The sequence below is a fragment of the Salmo salar genome, chromosome ssa20, assembly GCF_905237065.1.
Source record: "Salmo salar chromosome ssa20, Ssal_v3.1, whole genome shotgun sequence".
Classification (NCBI taxonomy): domain Eukaryota; kingdom Metazoa; phylum Chordata; class Actinopteri; order Salmoniformes; family Salmonidae; genus Salmo; species Salmo salar.
The window spans coordinates 32,475,399-32,494,541 of record NC_059461.1 but is presented as its reverse complement, the minus strand read 5'-3'; the positions used below and the strand labels follow the sequence as shown (position 1 = coordinate 32,494,541).

The window sequence follows — 19,143 nt, the reverse complement described above, 5'->3', positions numbered from 1 at the left end:
ACTTGACTGCTGACATGAAACGTTTTGGGAAATTGTATTATTAACAGTGGACTAACAGACAAAATACTAAAATATTATTTTAGAATGTAGTATTCCTTTAAGATCCCTGTAGTGATGGAATCTAATCCTTGTTTGCCGCTACAAATCAAGGCAACAGAAAAAACACACTGACTGATCTGAATCACACTGGACAATGCTCGACCTGCCAATACATTGTGTCAACCAAGAGCTCATGGGGAAATGAGCCATCAATTATCAAAAAACACATTGAATGAACATTACCTTTTGATTTATTGTGGACATTGTGACTGCTGCCAATGAAGAGTGGATGCTTTATTTTTCACTGCCATACTCTGATGGACTAGGGAAAGACAATCTGCAGTGTCACATATGCATACTGGAACGAATCCAAAAATGCGTAGGCCTATCCACAACGTGTATTATGATGGATGACTGTGGTGTTTGTTTGTTTGTCATGCAGCAGTTTACAGAGAGAAGATACATGTGTGTGCACATTCTTTTGGCAACTCAGCAGTTATTTTCTTATTCACGATTATTTGTATATGTACAACTCGCAATTCTGTGGTTTAAATCAATGGCTTTGCTTGAACAGGCAACGAATCGAAAATTAAGAGGGTTATTTGTATTTGAACATGCCTTTACTAGAATGCACCAAAATAAAATGTTAGGGATTTGCTTTCAATTTGTTCAGACCGTATCTACGTACTTTGATTCAATAACAACAAGATTAGATTCAAACCCTAATGGTGTAGTCGAGAAGACGGCTAAAGAATGCCACATATTTCCTTGCAGGGAAATGGGATGCTAAGCCATTAACTCCCCCTCACTCTCTGGCTGTCCACACATCATGGCAGTAGAGGGCATCAATTATCAGCCTTTGTTTTCAGTTGTTTGTTATGTTGACAGTGTCTCAGTTACCATGGAAATACCAGTGAACACAAAGCAGGGGGGAACTGTCATTGTGAAACTACATTTGTAATCTTCTTACTCTGCCAATGTCAGTGGGTCATCTCTGCCTGTCTGTGTTACCTTCTCGGAATTAACAAAGAGCACACATTGCCTGAGGAAGACTTTACGCAGTGTGAAATCCCCCTTTGTGAGTCCTATCGTGCGTCCTCGCTCAGACATCATTTCTTTCATGCATCTCCTGTCAGCTCATGACTCATTGGGTTTTCATCTTCCTGTCCCAGATAAGAATGATCAGCTTTTTGCCTAATCTGATACGTATTAATCATTCAGGTTACACTAATGCTTAAAAGGGAAGAATGAGAGGAGAGGTGTTCGGCTATAAGGTACAACCAGGCTTCAGAGAGTAGCACTTCTGAAGAAAGACAGAGTCTAAGTAGATGCATAAACAGAATACTAACCATGGAAAGTAATAACACAAGAGATATAGTAACATTGTTCACCCATGACTGTGTGGCCATGCACGCCTCCAACTCAATCATCAAGTTTGCAGACGACACTACAGTGGTATGCCTGATTACCAACAATGACGAGACGGCCTACAGGGAGGAGGTGAGGGCCCTTGGAGTGTGGTGTCAGGAAAATAACCTCACACTCAATGTTAACAAAACAAAGGAGATGATCGTGGACTTCAGGAAACAGCAGAGGGAGCAGCCCGTTATCCACATCGATGGGACAGTAGTGGAGAAGGTGGAAAGTTTTAAGTTCCTCGGCTTACACATCACGGACAAACTGAAATGGTCCACCCACACAGACAGCGTGGCGAAGAAGGCGCAGCAGCGCCTCTTCAACCTCAGGAGGCTGAAGAAATTCGGCTTGTCACCAAAAACACTCACAAACTTTTATAGATGCACAAATAGACTGTATCACTGCCTGATACGGCAACTACTCCGCCCACAACCGCAAGGCTCTCCAGAGGGTAGTGAGGTCTGCACAACGCATCACCGGGGGCAAACTACCTGCCGTCCAGGACACCTACACCACCCGATGTCACAGGAAGGCCAAAAAGATAATCTAGGACAACAACCACCTGAGCCACTGCCTGTTCTCCCCGCTATCATCCAGAAGGCAAGGTCAGTACAGGTGCATCAAAGCGGGGACCGAGAGACTGAAAAACAGCTTCTATCTCAAGGCCATCGGACTGTTAAACAGCCATCACTAACATAGAGTGGCTGATGCCAACATACTGACTCATCTCTAGCCACTTTAATAATGAAAAAAATGATGTAATAAATATATCACTAGCCACTTTAAACAATGCCACTTTATATAATGTTTACATACCCTACATTACTCATCTCATATGTATATACTGTACTCTATACCATCTACTACATCTTGCCTATGCCGTTCGGCCATCGCTCATTGATATGTTTTTATGTACATATTCTTATTCATTCCTTTACACTTGTGTGTATAAGGTAGTTGTTGTGAAATTGTTAGGTTAGATTACTTGTTAGATATTACTGCATGGTCGGAACTAGAAGCACAAGCATTTCGATACACTCGCATTAACATCTGCTAACCATGTGTATTGACAAATAAAATTTGATTTGATTATTATTTGAATTGCCATTATTTCATCAAGTACTGCACATTTAGCAGCTGTTTATTGTAGGTTAGTTAAATGCCAAGCCTAACGAACAGCTCTGTAAAATACGAGGAGCAAACACTTATACCATTCATGTTAGCTCCTACATTAATATCTCATGACTGCTTTGAATGCTTGTTTTGAGTGGTCTGATTTGGATATGGAAGCACATCGTGCAAACAATAAGACATTTTATAGTGGTGCAAAACACCTAATGTTACCATTGAAGAGAAATGTGGCATCTTGCGTGGACTTAATTTTGCCGGTATTCACAATCACACAAATACATATTGTGCTCCTCTGGGCAACAGGCAAATAAACAATCCACTCTCGCATGTTTTCTTACCTTGTCAGGTGTAATATCTTTCACAGGGAGATTTAGTCATTAACTGTGGTTTTAAACAGTTTTCCTATACATTTATTCTATAGCAGCATACAGATGGGTATCAACACTATCCTATTCTATGAAATAAAAATGCACTCTAAACAAAAACCACAAAAACAAATCCAAGTGTCAAATGGGTTTTCGGAAGATTTTTTATTTTATTTTTAATAACGTTGTAACGTGGTGCGTACTGGCGGCAGAGAAGTCAGGCACAGGAGAGCGAAAACTGATTTACAACAGTGTCGTTTAATAAACATGGTAAACCACCGTAAACAGAACGATCAATAAATGGGTCAAACAAAACCCGGTATCCACCAGCATAATGTGCACAAACACTACAAGAAACAATTCCGGACAAGGACATGGGGGGAACAGAAGGTTAAATGCACAACATGTAATTGATGGAATTGAAACCAGGTGTGAGGGAAGACAAGACAAAACCAATGGAAAATGAAAGGTGGATCGGCGATGGCTAGAAGGCCAGTGACGTCGACCGCCGAACGCCGCCCGAACAAGGAGAGGGACCGACTTCGGCGGAAGTCGTGACAAACGTTCCATTGGGAAGTGCACAATTTCACTCCCCGAACTATCTATCTCCATCAAGTTCCCCAGAAGAAAGAGAAAATCACAGAAAATATTTCCCACGGGACTGCAGTTGTTACTTTTAATTCAGCCACAATGTGAGAGGCTGAGACAGAGTCATGAAAGAGAGTCGTTAGAAAAAGTCATGAGAGAGAGTTGTTAGAGAGCTGAATGTGTTTTTCACCACACCCAGAGAGCTGGCTGTTTCAGGCGAGGTGCAAGGTGTTGTGGGAATACAGAGGCCCAGCTGCACTTTGCAGATACACACCACTGTGCTTTCATGCCCAGACCCGTCAAAATGGCCCTGTCAGCTGCCTTTCTCAAGGGACCTGGTTTTGCACTACAGGGGGATTATAGCTTTTTTTATGAAACAGCTTCATGACCAAAGGTGTCTGGCAATTCCAGTCGATTGCTGTTTTACAACAACAAAAGATGAGCTTTACAGCTATAGCTAATTGCATGGATTTGAATTTTGCATAAGCAATTTAGAGATATAATTGAAGTACCCATAGATACGCACAGTAATGATTACAACTGTTTATTTGAACTTCTTTTCACAACAATGTTGCAATGGATCCCCACCAGTGTTGCTCCAAAAAACATTTTTTTTTGTGCCGTATCAGTGGATATCTGCAGAGAATCCAATCCCAAACTGTGACAACAGCTCCAAATGTGAGCTCACAAACTGTGATAATTGTAATCCCTGTGGCCCGGGTGTGCTAAGTGGCGTGCTGGAGAGCCACATTTGTTACATCCCTATCTGACTGGCTGCTGTTAGAATGACTGACTCATCCACTATCACGGGACTTGAAGATTTTATGAAAATCAAATAAAAAAAGCTTTATTTACATCCATCTCAGGACTTCATGGTGCGCTTGGCGACAGATCACACACCCATAATCTCAGCCGATTCAGAGGCCTGTCACTAGGGATAAAGTGTGCTCTGTCAGATAAGGTCCAACTCTTCTCTATTAGTAGTAGCAGCCCTAAAACCTCCATAGCTATTTCTAAGCCAAGGGCTGGTCGTCTCACTGTAGATCACAGACATATACAGTAAAACAGGCAATAGTCCTTTTAAAGTCAATGCCATAGGCGACCATCAATGCAGATCAGGTAAAAGTGCAGTGCCTTACAGATGTGCCAGATTTGATGATGAAGTGGGAAAATAATGTGTAGTAAGTTGTCTTGTTTTCTATAAGTCTCAATATCCTTTTTTACACTGAACATACTGTAGCCTCCTTTAAGACTATATCATGTGAGATATCTGGCCATAATTTATCCCCTGGTCAGTCTGACTGACGGAGGTTTAATGTTGTGTGAAAGTTGATCATGAGTCATAATCAATGATATATAGTGCCTTCATAAAGTATTCACACTTTTTCAACATTTTGTTGTGTTACAGCCTGAATTTAAAAATGATTAAATTGAGTGTCACTGGCCTACACACATTAACCCATAATGTGAAATAGGAATTATGTTTTTGAATTTTTTACAAAGTAATTAAAAATGAAAAGCTGAAATGTCTTGAGTCAATAAGTATTCTACCCCTTTGTTCTGTCTAGCCTAAATAAGTTCAGTAGTAAAGATTTGCTTAACAAGTCACATAATAAGTTGCATGGACTCACTCTGTGTGCAATAATAGGGTTTAACATGATTTTTTAATGACTACCTCATCTCTGTTCCCCCACACATACAATTATCTGTAAGGTCCCTCAGTCGAGCAGTGAATTCCAAACACAGATTCAGCCACAAAGACCAGGGAGGCTTTCCAATGCTTCGCAAAGAAGGGCACCTATTGATAAATGGTGGGGGAAAAAAGCAGACATTGAATATCCCTTTGAGCATGGTGAAGTTATTAATTACACTTTGGATGGTGTATCAATACAACCAGTCACTACAAAGATACGTGTCCTTCCAAACTCATTTGCTGGAGAGGAAGGAAACTGCTCAGGGATTTCAGCATGAGGCCAGTGGTGACTTTAAAACAGTTACAGAGTTGAATGGCTGTGACAGGAGAAAACTGAGGATGGATCAACATCATTGTAATTACTCCACAATACTAACCTAAATGACAGAGTGAAAAGAAGGAAGACTTAACAGAATAAAAACATTCCAAAACATGCATCCTTTATGCAATAAGGCACTAAAGTAAAACTGCAATAAAGGTGGCAAAGAAATTAACTTTATGTCCTGAATATAAAGCATTATGTTTGGGGAAAATCCAACACATCACTGAGTACCAATCTTCATATTTTCAAGCATGGCTGTGGCTGCATCATGTTATGGGTATGCTTGTCATCGGCAAGGTCTAGGGAGTTTTTTAGGATAAAAATAAACAAAATAGGGCTAAGCACAGGCAAAGTCTGGTTCAGTCTGCTTTCCAACAGACACTGGACTATAACCTAATACACAAGGCCAAATATACACTGAGTGTACAAAACATTAGGAACACCTTCCTACTATTGATTTGCACCCTTTTTGCCTTCATAACAGTGTCAATTCGTCAGGGCATGGACTCTACAAGGTGTTGAAAGCATTCCACAGGGATGCTGGCCCATGTTGGCTCCAATGCTTCCCACAGTTGTGTCAAGTTGGCTGGATGACTTTTGGGTGGTGGCCCATTCTTGATACACACGGAAAACTGTTGAGCGTGAAAAACCAAGCAGTGTTGCAGTTCTTGACACACTCAAACTAGTGCGCCTGGCACATACTACCACATCCCGTTCAAAGGGACTTAAATCGTTTGTCTTGCGCATTCACCCTCAGAATGGCACACATACACCATCCATGTCTCAATTGTCTCAAGGCTTAAAAATCCTTCTTTAACCTGCCTTCTCCACTTCATCTACACTGATTGAAATGGATTTAACAGGTGACATCAAAAAGGGATAATAGCTTTCACCTCAATTCCCCTGGTCAGTCTACGTCATGGGAAAGAGCAGATGTTCCTAATGTTGTGTACACTCAGTACAAAACTGGAGTTGCTTACCAAGACGACATTGAATGTTCTAGTTACAGTGGCCTAGTTACAGTTTAGACTTAAATCGGCTTGAAAATGTATGGCAAGACGTGAAAATGACTGTCTAGCAATGATCAACAAACAACTTGACCAAGCTTGAAGAATTGTTTAATGAAAAATGTGCAAATATTGTACAATAAAGGTGTGCAAAGTTCTTATAGACTTACCCAGAAAGACTCACAGCTGTAATCGCTGCCAAAGGTGGTTCTAACATGTACTGAGAGGGTGTGAATACTTATGTAAATGGGATATTTCTGTATTTCATTTTTAATACATTTGCAAACATTTCTAAAAACATGTTTTTACTTTGTCGTTATGGGCTATTTTGTGTAGATGGGTGAGAAAGAAAATAATATATTTTTTTATATATATAAACAGAATTCAGGCTGTAACAACAAAATGTGAAGGCACTGTACATGCTTATTGTGCTGCTCTCCATTGCGCTGCTCTCTGTTTTATCTAGTGTGCTAAGTATGCCACCCAGTGGCTCCTATGTGGAATTAGGATACTGTATCTCTCAGATGACTGCTATTGTGTCATTACTTGTTAAATAGAAAAATGTATTTGTGATGAACACGGTATCCTGTCAAATTTCTATAATAATATTATTCAGTAGTATTTGTGGTGCATGGTAGTCGGGAGACGGAACAGTGATTTGTCTAGGCTTTGAGAGTAGGGAGACTGAAAAAGATGGTGGAAGTGGTCTAATGGTGGTAGAATCAAGAAGAATTGGAATCTTGTCCAAAATAATGGAAAACAGTGTACAGTGATGAGAATGTCACTTCGTATCTTGTAGGAGTACGGCTTTGTAAATGAGGAGCAGCTGATCGAATTACCAATTTTGAGGAATCCATTTGAGATATCCAAACTGGTGGAGAGAGTGTTGGGTAGAGTGAAGGCTGTAAGGATCACGAGAGGCGGATCAGAAAAAAATGTGTTGCGTCTCACCCGATTTGATAAGTTTGAAGTGTTATGTGTGTCTCTTGGAAACAGGGCACCCCTCAAGGGGGTTATATCTGGCACATCGTGGGAAGTCGATGTTGAAGAGATTCAAAATATTCCTGGAGTGATTGATGGATGTCAAATTAATTGTGTGGTGAATGAAGAAAAAGTGAATAGTCCATCTGTTCTTTCGTTTTTTGATATGGAGTCTCTCCCTACTCAAGTGTAGTTAGGGTATAGTATTAACTACAGAGTCAGAGCATTTATCCCAAGTCCAATGCAGTGTGATCATTGAAAAGCTTTTGGTCATGTTTCAAGTGTTTGCAGAAGGGAGAAGCCGAGATGTCCAAGTTGTGGAAAAGATCATATAATGTGTTATAAAAGTGATGAAAATGTGACATGTTACAATTGTGGTGGGAACCATGAAGCCACGTCTTTCAAGAATGAAAGAGAATGATGTGGCCAAAGTCAGGGCTGTATAGAGCATTTCATATGCAGCAGCTGTTAAAAGGGTGGAGGGTTTGAATGGTGCAAGTGAAGAGTCCATGGTGGTGGATAGGCCTTCACTGCAGGCTGCAGTGGTTGCCTTTCACCAGCAGGATCCTGACATTTTAAAGGTTAAGAAGGTGGACTTCATGGCTTTTATAGCTATGGTGATTAATGGCACCGCCAAGGTGGAGAGAATGTCCAGGAAGATATAAATCATTGTGGATGGGGTCGAGCAGTTCCTGGCGCTGAAAGATTTCTCGGTGAAGGAGTTTCATGAAATATTGTCACAAGCCGAACCACCCTCAGGCCCTAGAGCCTGAAAAGGGAGATAAGGAGATTTGAAAGAAGGAAGAAGTGGGAGTTTTGATTTATCAATGAAATATTTTATTTGGATGGATTAAGTTTGTTTCTTATTACTATGGATTTTCTTTGAACCTTGTTTGGGTTTCAACCCATCCAGTTGGTGGCGGCAAAAACACCTTTTTGGGTTGTAGTCCGCCATAAAACCTACAGAAGAAGAATAAGAACCGTAGTTCTCTGGTTGCGAAGATGGAACTAGACCGGAACTATTGAGGCTTGAACCTTTGCCTCAGATCGGTGTACAGTGCCAGTAACACTTCACATAATGCTAGCTAGTTCGCTGTGGGGTTGCCTTAATTTCGTGAGTGTATTTCTAGGGTTGTTTCGTTATTTTATGACATCACATACGGTTTTCTAGAGACTGCATATATGTAGTTTGAACATACCAGTTATTCATTTGTTTCTTTTGACGCTTGACTAACGTTACTAGCTAGCTATACATGTCGCTAGCCGGGTATTTAGATAGCATTCGTGATAACGGTAGCTAACTAGCATCCATAGCAATCCAAATTAAGCCGAAGGCAGTAGCTAGTTAGCAAGCTTCATCGTGAGTGTTTGCTATGTGTCCGATCGTAATTACGAGAGTAAGCAATTCGAATTTGTAACACATTTTTGCAGTCAGATGTGCAGGTGACAGAAGTGAGATGTTGGCTAACGTTAGAGAGCTGTTTTGTTAGGACTAGCAGCTGACGTTAGCTAGTGTGCAGTAATTGTATTTACTGGAGTGACGTTCCGTGACAGTGGTTTCATCTCATAGAGAATCACTGTAGAACAGCATGACCTTAATCATGAGTCGTATGTTACAAGATTAAGCTTGACCTTAGCCCAAGATGTACTGTTAAGGAGTCTAGGCTTGCGTCTTTGACTTTGGTGAACGTGAGCTAAGCTTGAGCTGAACAGTTACTTCTGCTTCAGTTGCTACAGTACAGCTTGAAACTGTCTTTTGTGCTTCCAGTTTCTCTTTCAGGCAGTTCCCTGTGCACCGCATATTGTCATTCTCTGCCAATGGGCTGACAACTGGTTGCTGAGATGTTGCTGAAAGACATTCCCCAGCAGGTGTTGATGCGCCCTCTTTCCCGAAATGAAGTAGTGGGAATGATAGTGAGACTGACCATCTTTGGAGCTGCCACCTACTACGGCATCAAATGGGTGGTGGAGGCAATGGACCCTACACATAAACAGAAGATCCAGGCCAAGAAAAGGGTATGCGCACATATTGTTTATGTTTAGATCTGATTCATCTTATAATATATATTTATGTATTATTGTTAGATTAACCATCAATTGTGTTAAGCAGTAGAGTGACATCAATCTCCTCCTCCAGGCAGAGCAGCTGATGAAGCAGATTGGAGTGGAGGGTGTCAAACTCACTGAATATGAGATGAACATTGCTTCACACCTGGTAGATCCACGCAGCATGAGGGTAAGGGAAATCTATAAAGTGTGACAGTTCTTCTTTAAATTGTATTTTTGTGACTTACCAAGTTTGTGGTGTTACATAATTGGTGCTTTGTACAGTAAGTTAGAGGAAAGGAGTCATTTTGCACATTGTTTATAAAGTTGTAAGGCTAATGATTTTGCTGCTCTTCATCTGTAGGTGTCCTGGAGGGATATTGCAGGGCTTGATGAGGTCATTTATGAGCTGCAGGACACTGTCATCCTTCCCTTCCAGAAGAGACACCTGCTGGCTGGATCCAAACTCTTTCAGCCTCCCAAAGGTGAATGCTTCAGGGCACATTTCACATCATGTTGTATTTTGCATATTTTTTTCTTCCAAAGTAAATTATTTTTGGTAACACTTTTGGACATTAAGTGAATGAATTATTTGATTCTCTCTCTGTCAACACCTCAGGGGTGTTGTTGTATGGGCCTCCTGGGTGTGGGAAGACTCTTATTGCCAAGGCAACCGCCAAAGCCTCAGGATGCCAGTTCATCAACCTGCAGCCCTCCACTCTGACGGACAAGTGGTACGGCGAATCACAGAAGCTCACCGCTGCTGTCTTCTCATTGGCTGTCAAGATCCAGCCATGTATCATTTTCATAGATGAAATTGGTGAGTGTGTCGTTACGTATCTCATTTTAAAACTCATTTGTGAACCATTAGTGAGAGCCGTTCATTAAATATCCAGTAGTGTAATGCTCTTGATTGATATCCTTTACTGATTTCTTTAACCTCAACCATTATATAATCATATTTGAGGCTGTGTTCACTTTTGGAGTCTTATTTTTCAGACTCCTTCCTGAGGAATCGCTCCAGTCTGGACCATGAGGCCACAGCCATGATGAAGGCCCAGTTTATGAGCTTGTGGGACGGGCTGGAGACTGGGGCAAGCAGCCAGGTACCACCACCAACTCCCATAGTTAGATTTGTCTTATTTGCTCTTCCATGAGTATTGGCCATTGGTTTAATATCTTGCTTTGCTGGTTGTACAGCTAGTTAATGTTGTGGTATTGTTCTTGCAGGTGATGGTGATGGGGGCCACCAATAGACCACAGGATCTGGACCCGGCCATACTGCGCAGAATGCCCACCACCTTTCACGTGGGTCTACCGGTGAGATATACACACTTGAACGTTGTGAATGCACTCTGATAATCAAGCTGTCATGTTAAAAACTGTCTCTCATTATGTTATGTACTTCTGTAGACTACAAGACAGAGAACAGAGATACTGAAGTTGATCCTGGCAGGAGAAAATGTAAGCTAACACCATCTCCATCCCTTGGTTTCCTCTCAGATATCCAACCAGTTTGAGTTGTTTCATACCTATCCACTGTTGTGTTGGATTTCAAGGTTAAATGGTAACAAACATCACAACAAATGACAATTAAATCTGGAATAGTAATGATTTACGGTATCATGCCTGAATAAATGTACTGTATACTAAACCAACACTTTGTCCCTCTCTTCCTCAGCTAAGCAATGCCATTAATCTGAAGGAGATAGCAGAGAAGTCGGAGGGTTCATCAGGCAGTGACCTCAGGGAGCTGTGTCGCGATGCTGCCATGTACCGTGTTAGAGACTACGTCCGCAAGCAGCAGATGAAACAGATAGCCCAGCAGATGCAGGAGGACGACGAGGAAGACAAGTAACTACCATTACTGTTTCTAACTCAAGCATCAAACTGCTGGTCTTTGACCTTTTTACTATGCTGAATGTTACTATACTGTTACTATACTGTAAGTTACAGTATACCTCATTCTGTTGTGCTTGTGTTTTTCGCTTTCAACACGAGAAGTCTTCAGCTCTTAAAAGCTGCCAATGGTTGAACATTTTTCATAAAACACCTACAGTACCAGTCAAAAGTTTGGACACCTACTCATTCAATGATTTTTGTTTACTTTGACTATTTCCTACATTGTAGAATAATAGTGAAGACATCACAACTATGAAATAAAACATATGGAATGCTTTTCCTTCACTCTGCGGTCCAACTCATCCCAAACCATCTCAGTTGGGTTGAGGTCAGTTGATTATGGAGGCCATGTCGTCTGATGCAGCACTCCATCACTCTCCTTCTTGGTCAAATATCCCTTACACAGCCTGGAGGTGTGTTGGGTCATTGTCTTGTTGAAAAACATATGATAGTTCAACTAAGCCCAAACCAGATGGGATGGCGTATCGCTGCAGAATGCTGTGGTAGCCATGCTGGTTAAGTGTGCCTTGAATTCTAAATAAATCACTGACCGTGTCACCAGCAAAGCACACCACCACCTCCATGCTTCACGGTGTGAACCACACTTGCGGAGATCATCCGTTCACCTACTCTGCGTCTCACAGACACGCCGGTTGGAACCAAAAATTGGGACTCATCAGACCAAAGGACAGATTTCCACCGGTCTAATGTCCATTGCTCGTGTTTCTTGGCCCAAGCAAGTCTCTTCTTCTTATTGGTGTCCTTTAGTAGTGGTTTTGTTGAGCAATTCGACCATGAAGGCCTGATTCATGCTGTCCCTGAACAGTTGATGCTGAGATGTGTCTGTTACTTGAACTCTGTGAAGCATTTATTCGGGCTGCAATTTCTGAGGCTGGTAACTCTGCTGCAGAGGATAAGTTAATTAGAGGTAACTCTGGGGCTTCCTTTCCTGTGGCGGTCCGCATGAGAACCAGTTTCATCATAGCGCTTGATGGTTTTTGCGACTGCTCTTTAAGAAACTTTCAAAGTTCTTGAAATGTTCCAGTTTGACTGCCCTTCATGTCTTAAAATAATGATGGACTGTCGTTTCTCTTTGTTTATTTGAGCTGCTCTTGCCATAATATGGACTTGGTCTTTTACCAAATAGGGCTATCTTCTGTATACCACCCTTACCTTGTCACAACCCAACTGATTGCCTCAAACGCATTAAGAAGGAAAGAAATTCCACAAATCAACTTTTAACAAGGCACACCTGTTGAAATGCATTCCAGGTGACTACCTCATTAATACATGATGACCATATGTATTTCATGTTTTTTATGTCTTTTTATGGCACTATTCTACAGTGTAGAAAATAGTAAAAATAAAGAAACCCTTGAATGAGTAGTTGTCAACATTTGACTGGTACTGTATGTCTGCATCTTTGGTTGACCTCTGACCTTTGTCCCATCTCCAGAGAAGGGGTGGAGGAGCGTCTGCGGCCCATCACCCAGCTGGACCTGCTGTTCGGCCTGGACAAAATGAAGGAGTCCAAAAAGGCCACCATGCCCCAGGAACTCATACCCCGAGAGGTGCCTCTGGACTAAACCTTTCTTTCAGGCACCCTTTACAAATGCATTGTTACTGACCAGTGGCCTACCCAAGTGTTTATCCCCCCCATACACACACATCTCCCAGTCTTAGCACAGTGGTCCAAAGCAGTCTGAGAAAGATGTCCCTGGACCACAACCTCTCTGTACCCCTTCTCTTATCCCACACCAATACCCTTCAGTATCCAGTTAATTCCTACTGTCTGTCCACTGTTACAGATTGAATTGACCAACTTATTCCAACCTCCCACACAGTGTCCCAGAACATTCCCATTGCCCTGAGTCATCATAAAATACTAGAGCCTTAGAAATGGCCTTTGTACATTACGCTGGGGAGCAGGGCTGTCCACTGTAACGCTGTTGAACAGATGGCACAGGGTGAGAGGGACCGGACAGAGTCTGTCTCTAAGAACTCTGTCATCAATGTTATTATTGTTTATTTGTGTCGCACAAATCTTATGAGAAAATGTGAATCTATATTGGTTTTTAATCATGCTTTAAAAAAATACTGAATAAGGAATATTACTGTATTTGCACTGTCAATGTTCTTTTGGGCAAGCACTAAACTGTCCCAAGTGTCTAGTTGTCTGCATGTCTAATAGAATGAGAAACATTAGGTACATGTGTTACAGTTAGCAAAGACCAAGAGTCCCTTGGGAGTTGAATCAGTTGGTAAATCTGATATTCTGAATCTACTTTTTATTGAATGTTCATCACTGTATTTATTACTGTACTTCTCCAAATATTGGATTGAAACTATTCCTGACTACATTATTAATCTTTACTGACGAAGGTAGCTGCCTCATGTCTTCTTTTGTTATGTCACAGTAATATGCCCTTCATTGGTCTGCAGTCTTACAATCTAATGTTCTTGAAATAATTGTATGCTTTATATAATGTGAAAAAGCAGCTGTGCTTTTGCCAGGTCCATTATCAACAACCTTCAAACATGGGTATTGACCAGCACAGCAGTCTGTCTCAAAATGTCAATCATTCCAGCCTGTCTCCATGGAAACTAGACAGAGTTCTACAGTTAGGCCTTGGTCTCTAGGTGTGACCCATTGTCTGCTGTTTTCTGTTCTGTCTTTCATACAAGCTTCTGATTTAGACCTGGGACACCAGGTTTGTGCACCTTGTGAGAAATCCATTTCCTGGAAAAAGAAAACAACAGACCTCAGGTCCCTTACTCTCGGAGGACCATTGTTGTCCATCTACAGTCTGGTAGAATTGGACTGTAGTCAGGCACACAGTTCCATTATTTTATTTTGGACAACGCAGATTGTTTCTTTTGTTTGTCAGAATATTAGAACATGCAACTCTGGAATGGGCTTTTCTCAGTCTTGCTCATTAGCCCTCTACTTAACTTACTCTCGGTAATATGAATAGGGTGGCTGCTGCTGACTAAGGATTGGCCAGTCAGAGTTTCCTCTGAAGAGTGACCACAGGCGGGTGCTGTGGCTCCGCTACTCTCAGGTCAGCAGTATGAGTGGCAGGTCTGGGTGTGGAGTCGGACTATTCCCCCAGACAAAACACAGTACAGTACCTTTTGTACTTAACTGTGAGGAGACACATTATACATGGGTCTACGAGTTATATGTGGCTCACTGAATACCCCCGCCCCCCATTGTATGTAAATTGTGTGGAACTGGGCAGATCCAGCTGTTTAGAAATGCTTAAAAAGTCCCACTCCCTGTGTATTTATTTCCCACATCCTTCCCCACTGGCTTTCACTTTCTTTCCCTCTGCATAATCTGGTTTTGGTTTTTGATAATGATCTTCACTATGTATAAGCCACGGATGGCTGGATGCTGTCCAAGGTTGCCCACTATCCCTTCACTATTCACCCACTATCCCTTCACTATTCACCCACTATCCCTTCACTATTTACCCACTATCCCTTCACTATTTACCCACTATCCCTTCACTATTCACCCACTATCCCTTCACTATTCACCCACTATCCCTTCACTATTTACCCACTATCCCTTCACTATTTACCCACTATCCCTTCACTATTTACCCACTATCCCTTCACTATTTACCCACTATCCCTTCACTATTTACCCACTATCCCTTCACTATTTACCCACTATCCCTTCACTATTTACCCACTATCCCTTCACTATTTACCCACTATCCCTTCACTATTTACCCACTATCCCTTCACTATTCACCCACTATCCCTTCACTATTCACCCACTATCCCTTCACTATTCACCCACTATCCCTTCACTATTTACCCACTATCCCTTCACTATTTACCCACTATCCCTTCACTATTTACCCACTATCCCTTCACTATTTACCCACTATCCCTTCACTATTTACCCACTATCCCACTATTATTTCCCTTAATTCACCTAATCTGTGGTGCATCATTGTCTCTAGAGCATATCTCTGATTTAACTCATCTGCTTCATACCAGGCTTTCAAAAAATGTCCTAGCTTGCATAGCACTCTGACAGTCATGTTTGCATGCATTTTCTGTAGGCGCTAACGATAACCATAGTGTTTGGCTAGGTCAATAGAGGACTGCTGGACCTCTACAAAGCCTGCTAATCTCGTGGGCCCATTTGGGAATGGAAAAGATTTGCCTGGATTTGGTCAGATAAATCTGAGTGTATTTTTAAAAGCAAAGGACAGCCCTTCAAAAACGTAGTTTCCCTGAGGGTAGAGGGTGCTACCAAATATGTTATTGCCAAAGCGTGGATAAATTGATGCTGGCAGTTGAAAGATTTTTACATTTCTAACACATCTTGTGATACTGTTGATGCGTATGTGTGCCATCTGGTTTTTGACTCCCAACTAACCCAATTCATCTTCATAAGAAGCATTAAAATGTGGGTCAAAAAGCAAAGCAAGGCTTCCATGTTCCCTCCCAGTTCTTGTCAATTATAGAACTTTATCCATCTCTTGGTAAACAACATGAGTGTCTCAACGGAAAACTTTCAGTTCCATTTGAACTTGAATGACTGTAGATCAGAGACCTGCTGAGAGGGATGTCTCTCAGTCAGGCTGTCGGTGGCTTTTATCACACAACCACTTCTTGTCTCGGACTTCAACATTTTTCGGTATCAGCTCTGAGTGGAGGCTTTGAAAAGGATCCATACAGACACACCAGCCTGTGCTCCTCATGCTGAGAAAGCAGTATCAGAACATTGTTTTGTCGACCTTAAAGGTCCAGTGCAGTCAAAAACAAGATTTTCCAGTGTTTTATATTTCCATATTATGAGGTTGGAATAATACTGTGAAATTGAAAAGTTAGGATAATGTCAGAGCTGTTTGAAAAGACTGTTTGAAATTTCAGCGTGTTTTATTGGGATGGAATGTTTGCCTGCCTGGTGACATCACTAGGTGGTAAATTAGTTAACAGACCAATAAGAGAGTTCCAAACCTCTCTGCTAATAACAGTTACTTTTCAGTTTTCACATCCCAAATCAGACCATCCCCAGACTGTCCTAGCGAAATTTGTGCTTGAGAAATTGCTCTTTGCTAAGAAGCATTCTTTGTTTATTTTTGACCATTTTCATTGAAAACCATCACAGTATGGTACTTAATTGTTACCCAGAAATTATTTGATATTGAGATAAAAACAGCTGTATTGGACCTTTTAACCTTTTTCCATTTTAGCTCTGAGAGGAGACAGTGGAAACAATCCATACTTTACCACCAGATATACTCCGCATCCACTCCCATACTGGGGCACTCTGTTCTCTCACGGCATGCCGCCGACTTGATCGACCTGAGCCTTGAGTAATCAGCGTCAGCTGTAGTTCTCGCCGCAATTCTCAGTAGGATATCCTGTTGGTTTATCGACTTTTTAATGGCGCACATGTTTTGTTTACTCACTACCCTGCTGAGTCATGACGGGTCAGTGGGAGTCCTCCAGTAGGGACCACTTTCATCATCATGTATGTGTTTTATTAGAAGGAAAGTATCATGGAGTGCTCCCGAGTGGCGCAGCGGTCTAAGGCACTGCATCTCAGCGCTAGAGGCATCACTACAGACCCTGGTTCAATCCCAGGCTGTATCACAACCTGCCGTGATCGGGAGTCCTATAGGGCGGCGCACAATTGGCCCAGCGTCGTTAGGAAGGCTGGGGTAAGCCGTCATTGTAAAATAAGAATTTGTTCTTAGCTGACTTGCCTAGTTAAATAAAGGTTAAAAAAATCCAGCAATAGGGAGAAAGGGAGCCACACACACCTACTTGATTAATAGCAGCATATGAAAAGGGTCATTCATTTGTATTTGCGTCAGAGGAGCCCAATAGAAGACAAACACTATCTGTAAAGCAGCATCTAAAGTGATGAATAGACAATAAAAACATCAACACAAATCAACTTTGGCTGCGTGGGCTTCTTCAGTACTGGAGGAGGTTTCATGCCCTTTGTGGTTATAATGGAATTCATATGTTCTAGGAATGGACAGTGGATCTGAACATGAATGGAGTTAAAGTTTACCACAGTAGGTCATGAAAATAGATGCACTCACTACGGTAAGTCACTCTGGATAAGAGCGTATGCGAAATGACTAAAATGTAAATGTCTTTCAACTTTACCACTGGACATAAGTGTTGCAAAAGAGCAATACCTTCTGACAGGTCTCAGAATGTTAGTCAGAGAAAATAAATTTGCTATTCGAGAGCAATTTCCAAGGCATCACACACACAGAGAAAGCTTTTATGAGTTTCAGACCTGTCCAGAGCCTAAAGTGGCTTATCCCTCAGCTCAACAATAAAAAGTATTGTTCTTAAATAACTTTTTTCCATTCTTCATCAATTAAATGACTTTTTCCCATTCTTCATCAAGCTTTTCTTCTCATTTTTTGTCTCTTCACCAAATGGAAGCTATATGTTAAACAGAGGCCAGGATATTAGGGCTGGTAATTGAGGCCTTCGGTCTGGTTCACTGCAGATGAAAGGTAAAATAGGGTGAGTGGTGGGCGACAGGGCATGTATCAGAGGAGGTGTTGAAAAAAGGTAATCTCCAGACTTGATGTAGAGTCTCAAAGGTGAGAATTACACTGCTCCTTCGTAGACCTGAAAAGCTCCTCCAAAATTAGAGGCCCAGCTTACCATTTTTCTGTGTGTGTCAAGGGGTGTAAATGATATGGCTGGCTACCCAAACTCCTTGCACCAGCCAAACGCTATGCCACGGCCGTTAGATTCTTCTCCGTAGTCTGGATTTGAGTACCTCCCCAACGATTTCTAGAACGCAAACACATTTTAAATGTTCTGATTGGCCCCAGAAACCGATATATTGGGCAAGAGCCAGAACACACGTGGGTAAAGTGGAATTTTGGAAATGTATCGTTGGCGTTGATACTCTGGTTATGTAGCGAACAATAGTGCAGTGGAATAATTCAGTTTGAGTCGTCAGGCAAGTAAATGATGCCCTTAAAAAGAAGCAAACTTGTCCTCCCCAATGATATGACACCCCCAATGTTGAAGTCAAACTTTCAGGTCTGTCAGTCTGATTTTGTAAAGAATAAGAATAAAAAGAGTGTGATCTCATCTGTTTCTTTCTTATGGTTGCTATCCACCATTCTCCTGTGCTTCCTTCCTTCCTCTCTGTTCCATGTTTACAATGGCCCTAATGAATCCTATCTGTTTATCAAGCTTGCTGCAAAGCCATAGCCAGCCTGTTATGATGCACTGTCATGTTCCTAAATCATGTGCTCAATTGAGAGGCAGCGGGTGTCACGTTGGCGGCTGTGTTAGCTATGTTAATCAGGCAGGACAAAAGCCATGCGCCCACTCAGGGAAGCGGAGATGGGATAATGATCACAAATTAATTGTGCACTGGGGTTCGCAGGCCTCCTCTCTCCACCACCGTCAGGCACACTGAAGACATATGAGCGAATGATTCACCTTGCACAGCACAGCACAGCAGGAGAGGAGGCAGAAGGCGTGCCCAGAGACGTGTGTAACTCCGTCACCAGGGCTGTATTTGGTGATGTGAAACGTTATGAACGTTGCAGATAGAAATAGAATGGATAGAGCTGACATGACTCCCCTGTTCTAGCTGACGGAAAATCAATCAATACATTTCTATTTGAACGTTCT

General features: G+C 41.8%; 1 protein-coding gene across 2 annotated transcripts; it reads left to right on the top strand.

The window, feature by feature from the left end:
• Positions 1 to 8,437: 8,437 nt before the first annotated feature.
• Positions 8,438 to 13,873, top strand: atad1a (ATPase family AAA domain containing 1a). 2 transcript variants are annotated; one of them, XM_014161541.2, is made up of 10 exons: positions 8,438 to 8,656; positions 9,311 to 9,558; positions 9,680 to 9,778; positions 9,953 to 10,073; positions 10,208 to 10,408; positions 10,588 to 10,694; positions 10,819 to 10,908; positions 11,002 to 11,052; positions 11,270 to 11,442; positions 12,947 to 13,873. In XM_014161541.2, the coding sequence occupies exons 2-10, from the start codon at positions 9,385 to 9,387 to the stop codon at positions 13,074 to 13,076; spliced, it is 1,146 nt and encodes a 381-aa protein (XP_014017016.1). In that variant the 5' UTR covers positions 8,438 to 8,656; positions 9,311 to 9,384; the 3' UTR covers positions 13,077 to 13,873. The 2 variants fall into 2 exon arrangements, with proteins under 2 accessions (XP_014017016.1, XP_014017017.1); XM_014161542.2 differs by lacking the exon at positions 8,438 to 8,656 and adding an exon at positions 8,663 to 8,939.
• Positions 13,874 to 19,143: the final 5,270 nt, after the last annotated feature.